Source organism: Cebus imitator, unplaced genomic scaffold, assembly GCF_001604975.1.
Source record: "Cebus imitator isolate Cc_AM_T3 unplaced genomic scaffold, Cebus_imitator-1.0 Scaffold125, whole genome shotgun sequence".
Lineage (NCBI taxonomy): Eukaryota > Metazoa > Chordata > Mammalia > Primates > Cebidae > Cebus > Cebus imitator.
This window is the reverse complement of record NW_016107440.1, coordinates 1,638,019-1,662,926: the sequence shown is the minus strand read 5'-3', so window position 1 is coordinate 1,662,926 and position 24,908 is coordinate 1,638,019. Positions and strand designations below refer to the sequence as shown.

The window sequence follows — 24,908 nt, the reverse complement described above, 5'->3', positions numbered from 1 at the left end:
AAACTGCTGGGATTACAGGCCTCACGTGAGCCACCATGCCCGGGACTACCTTTTCACTGAATTAATTAGTAAATCAAAATAGCCTTCTCTCAAGTAGCTTTCTCACCTCCCAGAAAATCTTTCCCTTCAGAATCTGCAGAAGGCCTCCAGGAGCTTGTTATGCCTCCATAAAAGGAGATAATCAGCAGCTGCTTGAGAAATGCTGAAGATCATTCTTTCATGTCTCCTGGAACCTATTTAATCTTCTACTATCTGTTGATTAGAATAAAAATTAGAAAGGATTTTAAACTACACAAATGCTATATAAAAAAATCTATATATAACAAATGCTATATGTATCAGGTAAGAATTTAGGAAAAACAAAGCAAGACTCCCGTCTTAGTCTACTGTAACAAAAATACCATAAACTAGGTGCCACGTAAACCACAGAAATTTATTTCTCATAGTTCTGGAGCCTGGGAAGTTCAAGATCAAGGTAGTATCTAGTGAGGGCATCCTCACAGAAGGTACCTTCTGGCTGTGTCCTCACATGGTGGAAGGAGCAAGGGAGCTCCCCCACCCTCTTAAAAGGGTGCTAATTCTTTTTTCCTTTACATTTCTTTGAATTAAAGGGCACTAATCCTTAAGGGTTCCTTCCACCATCATGACCCATTCACCTTCCTAAGGCACCACTTATGAAGGTATTACATCATCTTGGGGGTTAGGGTTTCAACCTATGAATTTTGGTGGCACACATTCAGACCACAGTACCTCCCTTCGGGGAGGGGAGAAAGAAATTAAAAAAAACAAAACTTACAGAAGATACAAACCTGTGATAGAATTAACAATGCCAATCTTTAAAAATACTAACAAAATTGATAAACTCCTTGGCAAAATTTATCTATGGAGAAAAAAGACATGTCATGAATGAAAATAAAAACAAAAGCAAAACTAAACATCCTATAGATACCCAATATTATTCATGAACACATGAAAAATCCTAAAAAAAAAAAAAAAATTTAGTTAACAAGTCAGTAACATAAAAAAGAAAAACATCAAGACCAAATTAGGTTTGGTTTATTTACTTCAGGAAGGCTAGACTGCTTTAACATTCAAAGAACAATGTAATTGCCATATTAACAATGAAGAAAAAATCATCTCCAAATATCAAAGAAATACTTTGTATAAAATCTGAGTATCTATTTGTTCAAGATATTTGAGAGCCTCCTAGAAACCTAGAAATAGAGGAACTTCCTTAATATTAGAAAGTTATCTACAAAAAAGCTATAGTAAACTTCATATTTAATATTTAATAGTAAAATGTTGAAAACTTTACCTATATTAGCAATGAAACAAAAATATCCCTACCATTGCTTTTATTCAACACTGTACTAGACTGGCAATCTTAGAAATGCAATACTATAAGAACAAAAAAGCTGTAAGATTCTAAAAGAAATAAAACTCATTCACAGATAATTACATATATAAAAATAGATAGAATTAAGTTTAGAAAGGTTGCTGAATGCAAAGTCAAAACATAAAAGTTGTATTTATGTATCAGCAAACAAGATGTAACTTAAAACACTTTTTCAAAAGGCTTAAAAAAAGTATGGGCCTGGCATGGTAGCTCACACCTATAATCTCAGCACTTTGGGAGGCTGAGGTGGGTGGATTACTGGAGGTCGGGCGTTCAAGACCAGCCTGGCCAACATGGTGAAATCCGTCTCTAGTAAAATTCCAAATTAGCTGGGCGTGGTGGCATGCACCTGTAATCCCAGCTACTTGGGAGGCTGAGGCAGAAGAATCGCTTGAACCTGGGAGGCAGAGGTTGCAGTGAGCCGAGAATGTGCCATTGCACTCCAGCCCAGGCAGAAAGAGCCAAACTCCACCTCGAAAAAACAGTATCAAATATCTGACCAACTCTAAAAATCAGTTCTCTCAAGTTGATCTATAGATCTGTTGGAATTCCAATAAAATCCCAACAGGCTTTTTTGTTGTTAGTGGCTTTCTATGGAATAAATTGATTCTAAAATGTATATGGAAACGCAAAGTCCAAGAATAGACAAAATATTCCTGAAGAAAAAAAAGGGTGGGACCATGTACTAATATTATAGGAAACATTAATATTACAATAACAGTCTGGTATTGGCATAAATAAAACCTTTAAGACTAGTAAGAATAAACAGCAGAAATAGACATACATATATATGGGCACAAATTATGACAAAGATCCCCAGGAGGATGCCTGAAACCAGACAGTACTGAACTTGATTGCTCTCAATCGGAATGTTTCTGTGCTTGTCTTCTGCCCACAAATTTAATGCCTTTTCCATCTTAACTGAGCACTTATCACCCATTGTGACTACTCTGAATAGTGAGAATTTAAAACTTATGAATTCCTTACTTCCAGAAACTTCCATGTAATATTTTTGGTAACAAACTGTGGGAAACGAAATTGCAGGTAAGAATGGGGGGACTGCTGTACAAGATGATTTAGGCTCATCTTGTACATGCATTGCCCTATCCCTATAATGAGCCAGTTCTCCAAAGAGCCCCAGGTCCTTTTGTGGAGGAAAGTATTAGTAAGCAAAATCTGGCTGGGTGCGGTGGCTCACACCTATAATCCCAGCACCATGGGAGGACTGCTTGAGCTCAGGAGCTTAAGGACCAGTTGGGCACCATGGTGAAACTATGTCTCTACCAAAAATACACAGATTAACTGGGAGTGGTGGCACGCACCTGTAGTCCCAGCTACTCAGGGGACTGAGGTGGGAGGATCACTTGAACCTGGGAGGTTAAGGCTGCAGTGAGCCATGTCTGTACCACTGCACTTCAGCCTAGGGTGGGGAAAAAAGAAAGTAACCAACCAAGATCTGGGTGGTAGGTGTGCTCACTGTCATTGGGGTATTGTTGCTTTGAGATCTTCTCAGTGCACTTGCTTCTTGTATGTGTTAAACGAAAACAAAAAATCCACCCAATCAAGCCAACAGTATCAACAGCAAATCATGCTATATTTAAAATATAAAAAGTTCCTGAAATACAACATATCTAAGACATACTGAAGTGAAGCAAGATGCAAAATAACTGCATATGTATTTAGTTAATCTAAAGTAATACACACTACATCCAAAGCAGGATAATGGGAAGCCTTTTCTTTTGGCAATCTCTATTTCTGTATATGAATTTTTTTAACATATATTATTTTTATGATAAAGTATAATTTAAAAAATCAGATTTAGTTGTATAAAATAAACTATTAAATAATTTTAATTGATGACAAAACCATTAAGCAAGCAAAATGCTAATTAAAATTTTTAAATAAAATAAAAAAAAATAAACAGAAGTGCAGAAAACAGCATTAAAATGTTTGCATAATTACACACATTTTAACACTTCCACATTCTTTTGGGAACCCAGGCTTTTAAATTTTGGAACCATGTTAACTTATAGGCAAATAAAATGAAAGCAGATTAATAGTTCTATGTATAATTACAATCTATAAAACAACTTGCCTAGAGTCTTATTGCTAGCAGTTGAATGATTTCTTAGAATCAGAACAATTTGAATAATGTTTTGCTTTTTAAAGTATCCAAGGATTATACAAGTAAAATGTGCGAACATTTCATTGTATTTAAACAGAGTCATGGTCTCTGATCCACCAGCGTATGTATATTTACTAACCTTGGTTCTATAACCATATATTTTGTAAAGACTTTTGCCATATAGAACAAGTAAGGTGCATTTTAAATAAGCAAAAAATTAGAAAATAAGGCCAAATGTATCATCTACTCCAACTAGGCATTTTGTTAATGACATCAATTGCCAGTAATAAGTTCCTAAAGCAGTACTACCAATATTTCCAAACAAAAAAATAAAATAGTGCAATTATTAAGTATAATTTTAAATCTGACAGATGAACATGTAATTTTATTTTCAAAAAGATTAAACATTAAGCTATAGAATTCTGCTCTACGGAAATGCAAATAGGATAATATTAATCCTTACCATTTTTTCTTGTTACAAAAAATAAATTCTAAACATTTTCCAAAGATACTCAAACTGAGTTAGTACAGATGAGTGCCTACCAAGTAAAGACTTCATATAGAAAAGTCAGGAATGATGCTGGGCACGGTGGGCCATGACTGTAATCCCAGCACTTTTGGAGGATCGCTTGAGCCCAAAAGTTCCAGCTTGGAAAACATAATGAGACCCCTGCCTCTATTAAAAAAAAACATTCAGGAATTCCTTTTACAAATTGAGCATAGAAATTACTTGCCCAAGTGTAAATTTGCCTCTTTGCTTCTGATGGGGCATTAGATAATCCTGGTCTAACAGTGTGTTTTATAGAAGACCAGGTCACATTTCTAGACAAAAATCACTTTCCTTTGTCAATGCTCTTACATAACAGTCAAGTAATTTTCCAATTATACCTACAAAATTTCAGAGTGTAATTGTAATTAACAATTCAGAGTGCTAATCAGTAAATCACCCGAAGATTTTTCCTTCCTTTGAATCCCAGATAATTTTCAACAAATTTAATTCCTGACTTTTCAACTCATAAGGAACAAAACTGTGATATGTGTGTATGTGTGTCTGTGTGCATAACTGAGTTTTGGTATTTTTTTTAATATTAAAAGTTTATATTTTATAATAAAGATCTCTCTGAACTTATCCAGATAGTAACTGCTTTATAACTGAAATCAGCTTTAACTATTAAAATTATACACAAGAAAATTAGGTGTGTTGCAGTACTTGGTTGCAAATAACTTGCCATCTGGTGTCGGGTCAGAAAATGCTATTTCATCAGTGCTCAGAAAACAGCCAAACATGAAGCAATTCCTAAAAGAGGAAAAGATGATTTAATAATGGAAGCAACTTAACATTCTAATTTACATGAGCAGTTTAATACTCTTGACTTAAAGCAAACTTATTTTTAGTAAGTGAAAAAATGCCTTATATTTTAGAGAAAGAAGTCTAATGATATCATTTCAAAGACGAGAAAACTAAGGTCCAGAAAAAATTCTGCTGAGAGGCAAAGGGAACCATCCACCTAACTCTAGGATATCCGTGGTAAAGAGCAACTAATATAAGATCATATTGCTAATTAAAAGTACAGATAATTAGAACAAACAAAAAAATCACCAATTTTAACCAGTAACTATATTTTCTTCAAAGAAAACATGCACTCAGAGTTTTAAGAAGGCAAAAATCATTTGCATTTTGACTAAACTCTCCTTGATCTTGCCCACCTTAGGATTAAAAGTAACAAGGAAATGGTTAATTTAACATCTCCCACAACTTGTTTATGAAAGAAAAAAAAAAAAAAGAGAATCAAAATTGAGGGATATTGCATAAAATAACTGGCCTGCACTCTTCAAATTCTTCAATGTCAAAAGGCTAAGAAACTTTTCCAGATTAGGGAAAACAAAGACTAAAGAGATGTGACAACTAAATGCAGTATGAGTCACTGGGCAGAAAAACAAAATGCCACGAAGGACATTTGAGACAACACACAAAAGTGAAATATGGACTGTCAGATAAAAGCATTATATCAATATTACATTTCCCAAATGTGATAACTGTATCAAATATAATATATTCTTGTTCTCAAGAAATACACACTGATGCATGAAGGGGTAAAGGGGCATAATATATGTAACTTACTTTGAAATAATTCAGAAAGCTTATCTAAACACAGAATGGTAAAGCAAATGAGGTAAATGTTGAACTGAATGGATCTTGACAAAGTCTTACTATTCTTGCTGCTCTTTTGTAAGTTTGAAATTATTTCAGAATAAAAAATTAAAGAATTTGATTCAATTAGAAGACATAACCTTCTAATATATTAACTATAATTAAATACATAATATGATACAACTAGGTTACATACTGGTACTCCTCATACCAAATTTATGTATCTATTTAATATAAAACATAGAAAAGAAGTATTTTAGCCAGGCACAGTGGCTCATGCCTGTAATCCCTATACTTTGGGAGGTTAAGGTGAGCAGATCACCTGAGGTAAGGAGTTCAAGACCAGCCTGACCAATATGGAGAAACCTCATCTCTACTAAAAATACAAAATTAGCTGGGCATGGTGGCGAATGTCTGTAATCCCAGCTACTCAGGAGGCTGAGGCAGGAGAATTGCATGAACCCGGGAGGCAGAGGTTGTGGTGAGCCGAGATCGTGCCATTGCACTCCAGTCTGGGCAACAATAGTGAAGCTCCATCTCAGAAAAAAAAAAAAAAAAAAAGTGTTTCATAACTAATTGTCAAATAAAAATCTTTTTAAGATATCATTTTTTCCTACTGATCCCCCCCTTGGTAAGTAGGTGTGGTTGACTATGGCCCAAGATTGGGTTCCCATAGTGGTCTTGGTATTCATTCTTTAAAAGTGGCACAGAATGCAAGAGGCTTGAATAACACTATTCCAAGTGAGGTTATCAGTTTGTACATTATCTGTCCACAATGAAATATATGTAGAAGTTGAGAGAATAAGTCTTGTGAAACTCATTCATATAACCTGTATTATGTAAATTGGCAAACAAGCTCATTTGTGATATTGGAAACTTTAAACCGCAATGGTGTTAGTTCAATTGTGCACATGGGAGCTAAAAATGAAGACTAACGTTTTTGGTTGAGATATAACTCATATACCATAAGCCTCACCCTTTAAAAGTGTACAACTGAGTAGTCTTGTGTATGTTAACAAATACTGTCCAATCACCACCACTATCTAATTCTAGAACATTTTTATTATTCCAAACCCTGTACTCATTATTAGTTCCTATCCATTCACCTTTCTTCAGTCCCTGAAAACTATACATCTACTTTCTGCCTCTGGATTTGCCAGTTCTGGGACATGTCATCTCAATGCTGTTTTCCAATGTGTGGTATCTTATGACTGGCTTCTTTCACTCNTCTGGACATTTTATATAAATTAATCACACAATGTGTGATCTTTTGCAACTGACTTATTTCAATTAACATAATGTTTTCAAGGTTCCTCCACGTTGTAGTGTGAGCCAGAATTTCCTTTACGGCTTGATAATATCCGGTTGTTATTACTCTATCGATACACCACATTTATTCATTAATCACATATTGGATTATTTATCCTTTGGCTTTTGTAAATAATGCTGCTATGAACCTTCATGTACAAGGTTTTGTGGGGATGTGTTTTCTTGAGTATACACCCAGGAGTGGAACTACTAGGTCACATTAACAGTTTAACTCTGAAAAATTGTCAGATTGTATTCCACACCAACTGTACCAGTTTACATTCCTATCAGCAATGTACAAGGGTTTCAGTATCCTCTACAACTTCACCAACACTTGTCTGTTTTTTTATTACAGTCATCCTACTGGGTATAAAGTGGCATCACACTGTGGTTTTGTTTTGTGATTTCCCTGATACCTAAAGATGTTGAGCATCTTTTTATGTTGAATTAACCATTTGCAATTCATCTTTAGAGACATGTCTACTGAAATTCTTTGTCCATTTTTAAATTAAGTTCATTTAATTGTGTCCTAAGAATTATTTTATGGGTATCAGACCCTCCTTTGACAAATGATTTGTAACTATTTTCTCTTGTTCTATGGATTGTCTCACAAATCCAGTTTTTTAGTTATGCTTTTGAGTTATAGCAAGTCTTAATTACCTAGTCACTGTCAATGAACATGTACAGCTTCTGTAATTATGCAAACCTTTATTTTGTACAGGTTATATTTATTGAAGCATAATTTCAATCTGCTAAGTCTAATAAAAATTCAAGCTTATATTTTTTTTGTTTTTCCTTTTTTTCACTTCAAACTATGCTGTTTTTCCTTTTTTTTCTAGCAATCCATTTTTATTTTATTATTGTTGGTCTGTGACAAATTAAACTAGTCCTTTAGCACAGGTAGTTTGAAAAGCAGTGGGCCAGTATGTTTTAGACTTGGAATGTTGCGCCCAAGGCTGAGTACATCTAACATTGTTTTTCTAGTGCCAATACCTTCCTTACCCTGACTTTGATAGTATTCATACAGAAGTATCTTACCAATATCCTTCCCTTTACAGCTCGGAGCCGAGAGATTCTAAGAAAGCTATGAACCTAAGGTTCTGCATCTAGATCCATTTTATTTCTTACCTGAGAGTATCAACCAGTCGTCTTGCAATGCGCTTTCTTCTCTTCAATCTGAAAACCCAGATTCTACTTATCCCACAGACTGCAGGTTCTGGTACATCTGAACATTGCCAAGCCCTAGGACATTCTTTAGAGTTTGGGGATTGCATACCAGTTGGTTCAGACAGGACACGAAAGGCCTGCAATGATATACAGAAGCATCTACAGCTAACAGCACAGATGAGCTCACAATGCTTTAAAAAAAAAATTCCTTAAACAAGTATCAAAAATTTAACTTTTATCTCCACCAAAAATGTTAATATTTTATATTTCTTAAATTCTTATCCATTTAGTCACGCAATGCTTTATAAAAAATAGTTGAGACATTCACACATTCTAGTGCATCCCATACCATTATGAAACTTTCCTCTTTAACTTAAGCAATTGTTAAGCATTAGACTCTTCCTTTAATAAAGTATATAAACCTCTCTTTCTCTCCATCCTAAAATGTATATATGACAACCTAAAAAAACCAGTAACACTAAAGATTTATATCTATTAACTATGAAGTTTGGTTGGCATTTCAAGTTTCTTAAACATTTTTATTTTGAAATAGATTCATAAGAAGTTAAAAAAACACTACAGATGACCATGTATCCTTCCCTGAGTTATCCCCAATTATTACATCTTCCATAACTGGTATAATACCAAAACCATGAAATTAACATTGGTATAATGTGTGTGTATCATTCCATGACATTTAATCATACCTATATATTCATTCAACTATTATCACAATTAAAGTACAGAACTATTGAGTCACCACAAGTATCTTCTTGCTCATTATAGTCACATCCACACGATCCCCCTCTCCCATCCCCAATCCCTGACAACCACCAATTTATTCTCCATGACTATAATGAGAATGTTATGTTAAACAAATGAAATCATACACCATATGATCTCTTGAGATTGGCTTTTTTCCACTCAGCATAATGCCTTTGAGACTCGTAAATCAATTCTTTGTTCGTTTTTGCCACTCAGTAATATTCTATCATATGGATGTATCATAGCTTGTTTATCATTCACCTAAAGCATTTAAGGACACTTTGGTTGCTACCAGGTTTTGGCTATTACTAATAAAGCTGCTATTAACATTCTTGCATTCTTGTATAGCTTTTTGTGTGTACATCAGTTTTCATCTGTTTTTGTTAAATGCCCAAGAGAAAAACGGCTGGATCATATGGTAAATATAGTTTTTTGTTTTGTTTTAATTTTTTTTTTTAAGAGACAAAGTCTCACTCTGTTGTCCAGGCTGAAGTGCAGTGGTACAATCTCAGCTCATTGCAACCTCCACCTCCTGGGTTCAAGCAATTCTCTGGCCTCAGCCACCCGAGTAGCTGGGATTAAGGCATGCACCACCACGCCCAGCTAATTCATTTGTTTTTAGTAGAGACTGGGTTTCGCCATGTTGGTCAGGTTGGTCTTGAACCCGACCTCAAGTGATCCGCCTGCCTCAGCCTCCCAAAAGGCTAGGATTATAGGCGTGAACCACTGTGCCTGGTCTATGTTTAGTTTTTTAAGAAACTTCAAAACTTTTTCTAGAGTGGCTATAACATTTTACATTTCTAATGACAATTTGTGTGAAAGCTCTAGTTTCCCCATATCCCTACCAGCATTTGGTATTGTCTCAATTTTTTATGTACTATATCTGTTCTGATAAGTATTTAGTTTTTAATTAACAACAAGAAAACATTGTTTCTGACCTGAGAGTAGAAGAGAAGAGTTAGCTGGCTGTATCTTGCCTATTAACAGGCACAAGAGTCTACTTCTTTGAGATCAAAGAAGGAAAAAGCCTTTTAAATAAATACACAAAGATGTAAACTGTAAAATTTGTAATACTAAAGGGAGAAAAAAGTACAGAGCTTTTGTAGGTGACAGAAATTATCAGCTTTAAATAAACTGGTATATTATAAGATATTTTATGTAAGCCTCATGAGAACCATAAAGCAAAAACCTACAGTAGGTATATAAAAGATAAATCAAAGCATACCACTACAGAAAAGCATCAAATCACAAAGGAAGACCACAAGAGAGCAACAAAGGAATATATATAAAACAACCAGAAAACAAACAAAATGGCAATAGTAAATCTCTATTTATCAATAATTTCTTTAAATGAAAATGGATATTTGCCAATCAAAAGACACAGAGTGGCTAAATGGATTAAAAAACACAAGACTGAACTATATACTGCCTACAGAAGATTCACTTCACCTTTAAAGATACACACAGACTGGAAGTGAAGGGTCAGAAAAATATACTCCATGCAAATGGAAACCAAAAGAACAGGAAGTACCTACTCTTACATCATACAAAATAGACTTTAAGTCCAAAACCATCACAAGAGACAAAGAAAGTAATTACATAATAAAAGGGTCAATTCATTAAGAAGATAAAACAGTTATAAATATATATCCACCTAACATTGGAGCACCTAAATATATAAAGGAAATATTTGGGAATCTGAAAGAATAAATAATATAAAATAGTAAGGGACTTCAATATCCCACTTTCAACAACAGATACATCATCCAGATAGAAAATCATTAAGAAAATGCTGAACTTTTTTTTCCTTTCTTAAGAGACAGGGTCTTACTTGCCCCGACTAGAGTGCAGTTGTGCGATCATAGCACGCTGCAGCCTTGAAGTCCTGGGCTCAAGCGATCTTCCTGCCTTAGCCTCCCAAGTACCTGTGACTACAGGCATGTCCTGTGTGGCTCATTTTTTTGTAAAGACAGGGTCTCACTATGTTGCACAGCCTGTTTGTAAACTACTAGCCTCAAACGATCCTCCTGTCTCAACCTCCCAAGTGTTGGGATTATAGGTATGAGCCACGAAGTCCAGCCAGGAAACACTCAACTACACTTCAGACCTAATGGACCTAACAGACATACATACAGTATTTCATCCATTCGCAGCAGAATGCACATTCTTTTGAAATGCACACAGAACCTTCACAACAGTATAAAATTAGAGATCAATGACAGGAGAAAAAGTGGAAAACTGACAAATATGTGAAACTTAAACCACACGCTCCTGAACAACCAATAGAGCAAAGAAAAGGGAAACTGACAAATTTCTTGAGACAAATGAAAATGGAAACACAACATACCAAAACGAATGGGGTGCAGCAAAAGCAGTTCTACATAAAAAAGATCTCAAATAACCTAACATTACAACTCAAAGAATTAGAAAAAGAATAAAGCCCAAAGTCAGTAGAAGGAAAAAAATAAAGATCAGTGGAGATAAACTGGGGGCTTGAAAAATAGAAAATATCAACAAAATTTATCTTTTGAAAGGTAATAAAATTGACAAACCTTTAGCTAGACTAAGAAAAAAAGACTCAACAGAATCACAAATAGAAGAGGAGACATTACAACTGATATCACAGAAGAACAAAGGATCGTAAGAGACCATGAATAATTATAAACCAACAAATTAGGTAATGTACAAGAAATACATAAATTCTAAGAAATAGATGAATAAAAACCTACCTATATCAAATCATGAAGAAAGAGAAAATCTCAACAAACCAATAAAAAGGAGATCAATTTAAAAAAATAACTTGCATCATAGGAAAGCCTCATCTGTGATGATGTCACTGTTAAATTCTACCAGGTATTTAAAGAATACTAATCCTTCTCAAACTCTTCCAAAAAACTGAAGAAGAATACCCTCAAAGTCATTTTACAAGGCCAGAATTAATTCGATAGCCAGAAAAGGATGTTACAAGAAAAGTTACCTCCCAATATCCCTGATAAACAGGTGCAAACTAGCACATTAAAAGAATAGTACACCATGATCCAGTGGACTTTATCCCTTGATGCAAGGATGGCTCAACACATGCATATCAGTGTACTACATCGTATTAACAGAATGAGGGACAAAACATCTCAATACAGAAAAGGCATTCGACATCCTTTCAGGATAAAAACTCTCAATAAATTAGATATACATGGAATGTACCTCAATATACTAAAGGTCATATATCACAAGCTCACAGCTAACATCATATAAGCAATGAAAAGTTGAAAGCTTTTCCTCTTAGATCAGGAACAAGACAACGGTGCTAATTCTCATAATTTCTACTCTACATAGTTCTGGAATTCCTCACCAGAGCAATTAGGAAGAAAAAAAAGAAATAAAGGTGTTCAAATTGAAAGGAAAAAGTTAAGTAGTCTGTCTGCAAATGACATGAACTTAAACCCGAAAGACTCCACCAAAATAACTATCAGAAAAAACAAAATCAGCAAAGGTGAAGGATACAAAATCAACATAAAAAGTCAGTAGAATTTCTATACAGGAACAACAAACTACAAACTAAAAAAAGAAATCAAGACGACAATCCATTTACAATAGCATTAAAAAAAACCACTTATGAATAAATTTAACTAAGGAGGTGAAAGATCCATACACTGAAAACTAGAAAACACTGATGAAAGAAGCTGAAGAATGTCCACATAAAGTGAAGGATACCCAGTGTTCGTGGCTTGGAAGATTTTATATTGTTAAAAAGTCCATACTACCCAAAGCAATCTACAAATGCAACATAATCCCTTTCAAAATTCCAAAAGCATTTTTCACAAAAATATACAAAAAGAGTGCTAACATCCTATAGAACCATAAAAGATTACAGATAGCCAAAGTAATCTAGACAAAAAGAGTAAAGCTGAAGGTCATTACACTCCTACTGGTATTAAAACAGACATAGCAATCAATGGCACAAAACAGATAAAATAAAATCAGGCATTTAGTGTCAACTGGACTCTGACAAACATGCCAAGAACAAACAATGGGGCAAGGGCAGTCTCTTTGATAAATGATGTTGGGAAAAATGAATATCCAAAAACAGAAGAATAAAATTGGAGCCTTATCTTACACCACATAGGAAAATCAACTCAAAATGAATTAAAAACTTAAAATGAGGGACCTCAAACTGTAAAACTATAATGAAAAAAACAAGAAAAAAGCTTGACATTGGTTTGGGCCAATAATGTGGCTATGATCCCAATAGCATTGGCAATAAAAGAATAAAAAAAAAGTGACGTCAAACTGAAAAGTTTCTGCATAGCACAAAGTGGGGAAAGAAAATCAACCAACCTACTGATTGATTGGAAAAAAATATTTGCATATACAACAGGGAATACATATCCAAAATACATAAATAACTCAATAGCAAGAAAACAAATACTTGAATAGATATTTCTGAAAAGATGTAAAAATGAAGAACAGACATGAAAAAATGCTCACTCATCATGACTATCCATCAGGGAAATGGACCTCACATCTGTCAGAATAATTACTATAAAAATACAACTACCATTTGCAGCAATCTCACTTCTGAGTGTATATACAAAGGAACTGAAATCAGTATGTCAAAGAGAAATCTGTACTCCCATGTTCATGGCAGCATTATTCATAGCCAAGACATAGAATCAACCTAAGTGTCCATCAGTGGATGAATAAAGAAAATGTGGTATATATACACATGGAATACCATTCAGCCTCTCAAGAAAGGAAATCCTGACATTTGCAACATGAATGAACCTGGAGGACATTATGCTAAGTGAAATTAGCTAGGCAAGAAAGAAAAATAGTGCAAGATCTCACTTACATATGTAATCTACAAAAGTTGACTTGAGAGCAGAGAGTAGAATGGTGGTTGCCAGAGGCTGGGGCAGTGAGAGATGGGAGAAATGGGAAATGTTGGTAAAGAGTCAAAGTTTCAAGATGAATAAGTTCTGCAGATCTATTGTGCGGCATGATGACTATAGCTAATATATGCTTAAAAATTGCTAGGAGAGATCTAAATGTTCTCATCACAGTAAGTTGATAAGTATGTGAGGTGATAGATATGCTAGCTTGATTTAGTCATTTTGCAATGTCTACCTGTATCAAAATATCACATTGTACACTGTAAATAACTGCAATTTTTATTTGTCAGTTATACCTTAATAAAGCTAACAAGAAAGGAAAAGGCCAAATTGATCACTTATACTGGCAAAAATGCAAACAGGCTGCTTCTCTCTCCCAACTTCTAGTAACACAAGGAGAAACCATATGTCTTCTAGAAAATTGCTAATTAGTACCTAAATTAGAATGTAATTAAGGGATAAGTAATGACTACTTTGCCAAAAATATTAACCTTCACTAAGCCACATTTTTAAAAACTTAAGTCTATAGATCTGCTTACTTAAAATCACTATACTTTATAGTTCAGCTGTGGAAATGACTACACGAATTAAGACTGGCTTACCTATTCTGTTTATATAAAGCAAAATTCCAAATATTAAAAATAAATAACTTCAATTGTCCACATGGTCAAGGATATATCAGTAGAAAGAATGTCATTAACGATAGCAATCTTAAATGCTGACAGACTTCTAACTTTTCTCTTTATTTTGCCTGCAAATTATGCCAATAATTTAAATGAAATATAACATACCTGTTTGATGGGTTCTGCAATTAAACACCCAACTACTCTCTTTTCATCAGATATAAAAAGAAAAGTTTTTATTTTGTTTGGACATTTAGGAACAACTTGCTGGAAGCCCAATTCATTATCAACAAGTTCTTGGACATCTTCTACCTAATGATTTTAAAAACCAAGATAGGTGAATGTTTTAAAAAGTACAATAGAAACTATACATATTTATATACACAAAATGTATGATTACTGTTACTTTAGTCCTTAAATTTGTATTTCTTAAATTTATACACCTTCAAAATTATTTCATTATTGATGCATGTAGCTGCTACTGTGGAAACAAGGTTTTAAGAACCTACTTTAAAGATCACTTTTAGCATAAATTCAGACACCTGGGAGGATAAAGAATAGGAAGCGTTAAAACAGATTTGTTTTAGCTTTATTCATTGATCACGGTGGCTAAACATCCAACCTCAGAAACACAGGCCACACTAGTATAAGAAATAGACCCTAGGGGCCATTAATTTCTCAACACTGAAAAGCTTAGTTTACCTTTCACAAGGGAAAGATGAACATATGAACATAAAAGATAAGCTGTGGAGCCTTATCTGCCTTCTTTAATCCTTTTCCTACAATTCTAAGTTTAGTTTTGTATAAATTTCTATGCAAGTAATCATTAAGCACGTGCCCAAGCAAATTATCTGTCAGCAAAGGCAGTTTACACTTCAACATAGGTTGATTTCTTGGGGTTGGGGAAATGCAAGAAATAAAAAGACAATGTTCCATACCTTTTTGATAGCAAAGCTTGGATCACGTGGCAGAACCAACACGATTTTCCCATCCCAAAACTCTGCTACTACACGTTCTTTCTTCCAACCCTGCCAAAGGAAAACAAAAGGGTCACTGTTTAATTTGTGAAGAGAAAAAAAAAACCAAACTTAAATAATTTGGTGTGGAGAAGACTAAAGGCTAAACAATAACAGATATAAAAGAAGGTAAGATGAAATCCACTAAAAGTAATGTGGAAAGAGAAATAAAAGATGCCTAAGACAAGGTACTTGCCCTCAATAAGCTGACATCCTATCTGGAGACATGTATATGATCTATTATAAAATGAGGTATAGGGGCTGGGTTCACGCCTGTAATCCCAGCACTTTGGGATGCCAAGGTGGGCAGATTCACTTGAGGTAAGGAGTTCGAGACCAGCAGGCAGGTAGGGGACATTAGAATAAGAAGCCAAATTCCAAGAAAAGGCTAAATAAAAGTCTTTATATGCCTGTCCCTTATGCTTGACAAGACCACAGATGGGTTCAGTCTTACAACTACTTTAATCCCAATCCCAAGCAAGGTGCCTGGGCATGTGGCCCTAGTGTTTGAATGATACTGAAGCATTACGGGACTTGAAAAGGGTTTAAAAACCTTGGTAAAATGTCAATGAGTATAGTAATGGGAAGGTGATTACCAGCCTTCAGGCTAAGGCAACTAACTGAATAAGCACAAGTGTAGAGAGTGGCAAAAAATCTGGTGTAAGTGACTTAAAGATTGGAAGAAATGAGATTGGAATATTAGAAATAAATTTAACAAGATCCATGACAAAACTATAAAATTTTACTTAAGGATATAAAAGATATGACTCAGAGGCATACTAAGTTTCTAAGAATATACTAAGTTTATACAGCAAATACTAAGTTTACATTATAGTATGTACTATACTAAATTTCTAAGGTATACTAATATATTTTTCCCTACAGAAAATGACAGTTTGACTATAGTTTCAATAAAAATTCTAGTAAGTTTTTTATCTGGGGGGCACTTGACAGGCTCATTTTTTTTTATTTGAAAGAGTAAATGTGCACAAGAAGTCAAGACATTTTTTACAGAAAAGGATGAAAGGGAACTTACCTAACTAGGCATCCAAATACAGTATGAAGCTACATTTGTAAAAGTATGGCACTGGCACAGGAACAGATGGATGATGTGAAAGTGTCCAATAACAAACCCATTTATATGAGAGAATTTGGTATGCGCTAAAGGTTGCATTGCTAATCAGTGTGGAACATGAACTAGTCAAACAGTACTGTTGGCACACTTTGCAGTCCTTTAGGAAAAATAGAAAGATCCATCTCTAACAGTATGTCTTGAAAAACTTCCAATGGATTAAAATTCTAAACATAAAATTTATAGCTATAAAACTGTTTTTTTAAATATAGGAAAAACTTTTTACTAATTTTGGAAATGAGATGATGTTCCTGACTTAAATCCAGAGGTCACAAGTTACCTAAATATTTGCTTTTCTTTGTAGCAATATACACCATAAAAAGGTTAAAAAAAATCCAAGTAATACTATTTGCTTGTACAGGCAGAAAATATCTCTGAAAGATATATAGATGAACTTTTTAATGATAGATACCTGCAGAGAGGGGCTAAGGGGATTTCTGGAAGGGATATGGAGAAACACTTTACTGGATACACTTTTATATCCTGTGAATTTCGAAACGTGAAAATATTACTATATCAAAAACATAAATTTAAAACTTAAAAAAGGGACAGGCAGAATATATTTGTAAGACAAGAATAATATACAAAATATATAAAGGATAACATGTTCAGTATGTTTCCACAAAAAAGAAAGAAATCTGGCTGGGCGCAATGGCTCACGCCTGTAATCTCAACACTTTGGGAGGCTGAGGTCAGCGCATCATGAGGTCAGGAGTTCAAGACCAGCTTGGCCAACATGGTGAAACCTGTCTCTACTAAAAATACAAAAATTAGCTGAATGTGGTGGCTCATGACTGTAATCCCAGCTACTAGGGAGGCTGAGGCATGAGAATTGCTTGAACCTGGGAGGCAAAGGCTGCAGGGAGGCAGAGGTTCCAATACAGTATAGACAATACTCTGGCTTCATCAGAGAATGCGGCTTACTCCAGCAGCAGGAGCTTAGCACTGGCGAAGGAATGTGTCATATTACAAGGTGGGCAGGAGCCAGATATGAAGAGATCTGCTGGCCACGGTAAGGAGTCTGGGTTTTATTCCTAGTACAAAAGAAAGCTGTCCAAATTGAAGCAGATGATGTCAGGACGTATGTTTTAGAAAGAATTTTCTGGCTGATGGAACAATCAGGTCAGAGAGGGCAAGAATTTAAATATACACATCTACAATTTCTCCAGCGTATATTTTATGTGCACATACACAGGAAAGGTTGAGGCCAGATTAAACAGTACCAAACTGCTGGCAGGAACTTTTTCTTTCCAAAAGTATAATCATACTAGATTTATGTTTTAAGACATTATTTCTGGTAGCACTATGGGAACCCAAAAAGCGAGCTGTTTCTATAAACAGGCTAAAAATATCGCGAAAGTATTAACTATAGCAATAAAAATAGGGAAAAAGAATGTATCTGAGTAGCAGGTACAATCATAAAGATAGGGCCAATGATAGGATGTGTTTGGATTTGAAAGGTGTTTAATAAATGGGTGGGAACTCTCCTCTCAGAAAAAACCTGGAGAAGTCATGGAAAGGCTATTTTTTCTAAAGCTATCTATAAAGAAGACACTATACTAGAAAATGAGATCTCTTTAGGTCTTTAAAGTTTGTATCTCTTGACTGCTCAGCTCTTCTCAGAATGCAGTGCTTACAAAATATTTATCTTATATCGAGATAGTAAGCTTGAAACATCATCTTTAAAAGTTAACTATTCTGGTCGGGTGGAAAAGAAATGTCTCCTTTAAAGTAGTTTTACTTCTAGAACAAACTGAAAGACTGTCTTTTGGCTCACCACATATTTGATTCCTTCCAGAAATCTATGGTGATGCTGTACATGTTGCATTTCATCTTCAGGGTTGGAAGCAGTATATATCATGCCACAAGACTTACACACAGTGGCCCCAAAATGTTTCTGACCAGCGTCCTATAATAGGGGATTAAAAAAAAAAAAGCCCATTTAAATATAGCACAGGTAGCTCTAAATTAAGTTCCTATAATCATTCATTCAAATTTCAGCTTATTTATTTTTTTCTGCTGACAAGTAAAAAACTAAATGAAAGTCTGGTCACTATATCCTCCTTCCCACCCCCAGGACAAAATAAAATGAGAAGAGGTCAGTCCAGGTGTGGTGGCTCACGCCTGTAATCCCAGCACTCTGGGAGGCTAAGGTGGGTCAATCACTTGAGCCAAGAAGTTCAAGACCAGCCTGGGCAACAAGGTGGGACTCTACCTCTTTGGGGAAGGAAAAAAAGAAAGAGAAGATACCTAAAAATGCAACAAATTGATGAGAGGCAATTGTTTATTGGAATGGACAGTGTAAAAAACCAGATGCTTTTATTTTTATAAGATTCTTTACTAGACCCATGGTTCTAAGAAGGTATAAGATTAAATCATGGAAATTTAGCTAAAATTAAAAATGGAAGTTTTTAATGAAACAAAGACCTCAAAAAGCCTTATTTCAAACACGAAGGGCAAAAACTTTAGGACTTTTAATTACACAATATTTTTCCTTAAGCAGCTAGGAATATTAAACTCTTTAATTCTTAAAGAGTGTTAAAGTTATTTGACCCAAGAGTTAACAAAAAATAAAGTTCAGAAAATCACAGTTAAATTCAAGAATATTCAATATCACCACCTACAATTCCCATTCTGTCACATAAAACATTCCTTAATGCCATTGAAAATACTAAGTTCTGGGCTGGGTGTAGTGGCTCACACTTGTAATCCCAGCACTTCAGGAGGTCAAGGAGGGTGGATCACAAGGTCAGGAGTTCAAGACCAGCCTGGCCAATATGGTGACACGCTGTCTCTACCAAAATTAGCTGAGTGTGGTGGCACGTGCCTGTAGTTCCAGCTACTCAGGAGGCTGGGGCAGGAGAATCACTTGAACCTAGGAGGCAGAGGTTACAGTAAGCCAAGATCACGTCACTGAACTCTGGCCTGGGCAACAAAGTGAGACTTCATCTCAAAAATGAAAAGCAAAAAACAAAAAACACCAAGTTATGAATTGTCTAATACAGGAGCTGGCAAGCTTTTTCTGTAAAGGGCTAGATAGGAGAAGCTTTGTTTTGACTTTACTCACAATGACGAGCTGGTCTTTTGTTTTTTTACTTGTATCTCTGATATTAGTATTTTTCTGAATATTGGTCTGTTTCAAGAAGTTGACAGATCCCACAGAAGACTGTTCTTCACCTAAAGATCTTGACACAGAAAATTGATAAATATCATATAAATTTACAATGTTTGTGGTATTACAATGGAAAGAAAGACAACATTTAACAGACTACCTTGCAATTTTTAGTGCTATCTGACATTAACTTGATGAGATAATAGGGACAGGAACAAGAAGAAACCTGAGGCCCACTCAGAGAGGGTCAGTAATTTACTCAAGGTAAAGTAACTAGTGAATAGCAGTGTTAACACTCAAATTCTAGTCTTCTGACTCCAAGTCCTAGGGACTTTCTTTTATAATATCAGATGCACACAGATTCACATTTTGGAAATGACTTCACATTTTAAAAAAAGTTTTTTTTTTGTTTTTTTTTTATCAAATCTTAGTACTATATTTACCTATACAGCTATAAAGAAATTCCTGAGCTACTAGAGGAAATAAGTATAATACTGAACTTCACAGATCCACAGGCAATCAGTCACCATATTATAACCTAGCCAACATTTTACCAGAGCAAAGCAGCTACTAAATCTGCCTTTCCTCACACCAAAAGCAGCATCTCACGACTTTGAAATTATTAAAGGGGAAAAAAAAAACATGTTTAGGCTGGATAGATGTAGTTGAGACAACCTTTAACTATTAGGAAAGAATGTTGAGATTCACTTACAGAGGTTGAAAACTGGTGCCCCTCAGCCCAAATCTAGCTAGCAGATATGTTTTGGTTGGCCCATATGGTTATTTAAGACTTTGGGTTAGCTACCAATATTTTATAATCTAGAGATTTCACTTAAAAATGTGTATTTCCAATATTAAGAGAGACATTGAGGGGTGGGCACAATGGCTCACACCTGTCATTCCAGCACTTTGGGAGGCCAAGGTGGGCGGATCATGATGTCAAGAGATCGAGACCATCTTGGCCAACATGGTAAAACCCAAACTCTATCAAAAATATAAAAATTAGCCAGGCATGGTGGCACGCACCTGTAGTCCCAGCTACTTGGGAGGCTGAGGCAGGAAAATCTCTTGAACCTGGGAGGCGGAGGTCGCAGTGAGCCATGATTGTGCCACTACACTCCTGCCTGATGACAGAGCAAGACTCTGTCTCAAGGGCAATTCTTCAGCTGGCCCTAGTTTTCACCCAGCCTGCTGGTTCTGTAGGTACTGAGTTTGTAACCCTTGCCTTGTAATGAAAAGACCTCGGTTTTCCAGGGACTGAAGGCACAGAAATCCCTAGAAAGTAGAAGCAAATAGGCAAGGGGAAAACAAACAAAAAAAAAAAAAAAAAACCCTAGGGCCCAAAGAAGTAAAAACAATAGGAAAAAAAAACCTGACAAAATAAAGTAGGGGGGAAAAAAAAAGTGGAAAAAAAAATAAAGCTAATGCTTTGTTGCATTAAGCTAAGTCAAGCTGCCTTATTACCATTTATCTGAAAAGTAGTTTCCAAATTGACTTGACAAATCTATACTAAGAAATACATTTTACATCATGACTAGTACAAACATAAAACCAAAGTGTCACTAAATATACTTGCTATGTGAGAGATACACTATTCCATTAAAAATAAATGCTAGATATGACATCCTAAACTTATCTAAGAAAACTACTAAAGGGCTGCTACCTGCAGTATGAAAAAGACTTGTCCAAGTCACTGACCCTTTTCACCTTATGCAGCCTTTGCTAAGTAACTCAGCTTTCCCTGACCCTGCATGTGTGACAGCCATCTCTTTGCTTCCATTTTAGCAATTGTAATACTAAACTATACTTGTTTAAATGTATACCCTCCTCTAACCATAACCTCCTTGATAGCAAGACCACATTAATTATCTTCATATCTCTAGGGTTCAGTATAGTTTCAAAAGTACATGATAAATACTCTCTAAATGTTCACTGAATGAGCCTTAAAAACCAAAAAACAAATGTGAGACTAAGCACTTTGAGAATCTGTAATCTACCTGAACAGATTAAATTTCAAGAAATTGCTGATACCTGATGTTTTGGAGTCTACAAAAAGAGCAATTTCATATTATTTAACAAATAGCATCCCACTGTCTTTTTTTTTTTTTTGAGATAGAGTCTTGCTCAGTCGCCCAGACTGGAGTACAGTGGCATGCTCCTGGCTCACTGCAACCTCCGTCTTGTGAGTTCAAGCTCTTCTCCTGTCTCAGCCTCCCGAGTACCTGGGATTACAGGTGAGTCCCATCATGCCCAGCTAATTTTTGTATTTTTAGTAAAGATGAGGTTTCACCAAGTTGGCCAGGCTAGTCTTGAACTTCTGACCTCAGGTGATCCACCAGCCTCGGCCGCCCAAAGTGCTGGGATTACAGGTGTGAGCCACCATGCCCGGCCTGTCTCTTTATGCTAGACTAAATTAGTATACACTTTTATCAGTTAATTGTGGAAGGCTTCTGCTGTGGTTTGAACACGTCCCCCAAAGTTCATGTGTGAAAACTTAATCTCCACTGTAACAAGTTTTGGGAGGTGTTAGCTCATGATGGTTCCACCTTCATAAATGGATTAATGTTGATTATTGAAGGATGTGAGACTGCAAACCAAGCTCTCTTGTTCTGTCATGAACACTCTCTTGTTCTTCTGCTTTCTGCCACGGGATCATGCAGCAAGAAGGCACCCACCAGATGTGGCTGCTTGATGCTGAACTTCTTAGCCTTTAGAACTGTGAGTCAAATAAATTTCAGTTCATTATAAATTACCTAGTCCATGGTATTCTGTGCAGCTCCCATCTTCAATAAAAGGTCATGAAAGATGATAACACAGGCAAGAAATGGGAAGGTGAGAAAAACTAGAAACCAACCTTTGAAGAGAAAAGCTGCCCACCCAACCTAATCACTGAGGCAATTTAAGGTGATGTTCTCTGAGAGTAATGTAATGTAGCCAGGAAGTTCCGTGCTTAATATATGAAGTTATTTATAACCAAATGGGGAGAGAAAGATCAAAGCTAATTAGGAAGAGGATGTTTAGACTCTAAGAAACTACTTTTTCAGAGCTCTGATGCCTCCCCCATCACAGTCTTTAGCTTTGAATAGGATACTGGTAGCTTCAGCTATACCTTATGGTAATGTTAAACTGCTGCAAGTTACTTATTCCTGCAGCCAGATCCCTCATCTACAAAATGGGGTAATGGTGCCTACATCATCAAGTTGTAAATGCTTATTAAGTTTTAGCTATGATTAGTATACTTTCACCCAAGGAAGGCAATATAACCTAATGGACATTTGGTTCAGATACAGATTCTAGTCCCGATCCTAGCCCCTAATAGCTGTGCAACTGTGGCTCAATTACTAACAGTTTCTTAGGCTGAAAATAGAATAACAGTGTCTACCTTCTAAGCTGTTGTGATAATTGAGATAACAGATATAAAAACTACTTATTTTGAGTCAGGTATTATACAATAATGTTAGCAATGATGATTAGTCAAGCCTATGAGGAAGTTTTCCATCTCAAGTTTTTATGATGTTTCTATGAGGGACTGATTTCATTGCTCTATTCTCAAAATTAGTCTCCTATTCCCCTTAGTGAGGAAGAAAAAAAACCTCCCCAAATTAAGTAGCATGAAACTAAAAAAGAGACCCAAAGGACCGATGATTTATAAGGCTTAGACTTTAAAACAATAACAATTCTCACCTTTTTGAACTGACTGAAGATGCATTGAAGATTGGATAGACAGTGGACTTAGGAGAAACTGGTAGGGAAAAAATTGTGATAATGTGTATTACTAAATAAAATCAAAGCTTTAATTTATAAGATTTCAAAGATTAGTAAGACAAAATACTACTTAAAATCAAGACTTAACAAAGAGGCAAAGGTAACTCCGTGGAGAAAAAATAGTCAACAAATGGTGCTGGACCATGTAAATAGACCAATTAAACGTCCATATACAAAAAAAAAAAAAAAAAAATTACACCTATTCAAACCTTAGGTAAAATTAACTCAAAATGGATCACACATCTAAATGTAAAACTATGACCAGGCCTGGTGGCTCATGCCTGTAATCCCAACACTTTAGGAGGCTAAAAGTGGGCGGATAGCCTAAGGCCAGGAATTCAAGACCAGTCTGGGTGATTTAGTAAGACTGCATCTCTACAAAAAAATTAATAATAAAGTAAAAACATAAAACTATAAAACTTCTAAAAAATTAGGAAAAAAACTTCATGAACTTGAAATGTGGTGATAAGTTTTTTCATACAACACCAAAACCACAATACATTTTTTAAAAAATTGGACTTTATCAAAGTTAGATATTTTTCTCTACAAAAAAAAAAAAAATAAATAAGAGAATGAAAAGACAAGCCACAGATTGAGGAGAGAAAATATCTGCAATCATATATCTGATCAAGAACTTATATCCAGAATATATAAAGAAATTTTATGGTATATTGATAGTTCAGTGACAAATGAGAATTACAACTGATACACCCAAAGACATAGATGAATCTTAAATGTATTACTAAGCAAAATAAGCCAGACCCCAAAGGATATATATGTGCAATTTTTTCTATAGAAATAAAAAGCAAATTAAAGGTTGCTGGGGGCTTGGGGAAAGAGTAATTAACAACAAAGTGTAGGCTTAGGGAAATTTTAGGGTGAAGTAACTGTTCTGTATGGTACTGTAATGGCTAATACGTAACTCTATACATTTGATAAATCCCACAGAACTGTAAAAATCACAAAGAATGAACTTCATTTCTTCATTTTTGCTGGAAAAAAAATGAACTTCAATGTACATCAAATTAGAAAAAAATATGTATAAATATCAACCAGGCTATTGAGGCATCCTAAGATGGAATGCAGACAGTAAGAAATGAATCTAACTATGTTACACCTGTATAGCATAACAACACTGAAAAAGGTAGTGGGAAAAAGAGAAGCTGTCCTACAACGTTTTGACCAGAAGTAAGATAAAGACAAAGACTGCACTTAAAATTGCACTCTAGGCAATCCTAGAACTTTGGGAGGCAGAGGCAGGTGGCTCACCTGAGGTCAGGAGTTCGAGACCAGCCTGGCCAACATAGTAAAACCCTGTCTCTACTAAAAAACACAAAAAATTAGCTGGATGTGGTGGCACACGCCTGTAGTACCAGCTACTTGGGAGGCTGAGGCTGGGGAACTGCTTGAATCCAGGCGGTGGAGGTTGCAGTGAGTCAAGGTCGCGCCACTGCACTC

The 24,908-nt window shown here is 35.4% G+C and overlaps 1 protein-coding gene across 1 annotated transcript in view; it reads right to left on the bottom strand.

Moving 5' to 3' along the window:
- Window positions 1–2,772: 2,772 nt before the first annotated feature.
- Window positions 2,773–24,908, bottom strand: part of ESCO2 (establishment of sister chromatid cohesion N-acetyltransferase 2) — a 29,210-nt gene continuing 7,074 nt past the window's right edge. The window contains exons 4-10 of the mRNA XM_037742675.1: window positions 23,370–23,427; window positions 19,641–19,758; window positions 18,351–18,482; window positions 15,364–15,453; window positions 14,594–14,737; window positions 8,110–8,285; window positions 2,773–4,818 (exon numbers count right to left, since the gene is read on the bottom strand). Coding sequence (XP_037598603.1) covers window positions 4,686–4,818; window positions 8,110–8,285; window positions 14,594–14,737; window positions 15,364–15,453; window positions 18,351–18,482; window positions 19,641–19,758; window positions 23,370–23,427 — 851 coding nt within the window. The 3' untranslated portion in view covers window positions 2,773–4,685. The remainder of the gene's footprint in view (window positions 4,819–8,109; window positions 8,286–14,593; window positions 14,738–15,363; window positions 15,454–18,350; window positions 18,483–19,640; window positions 19,759–23,369; window positions 23,428–24,908) is intronic.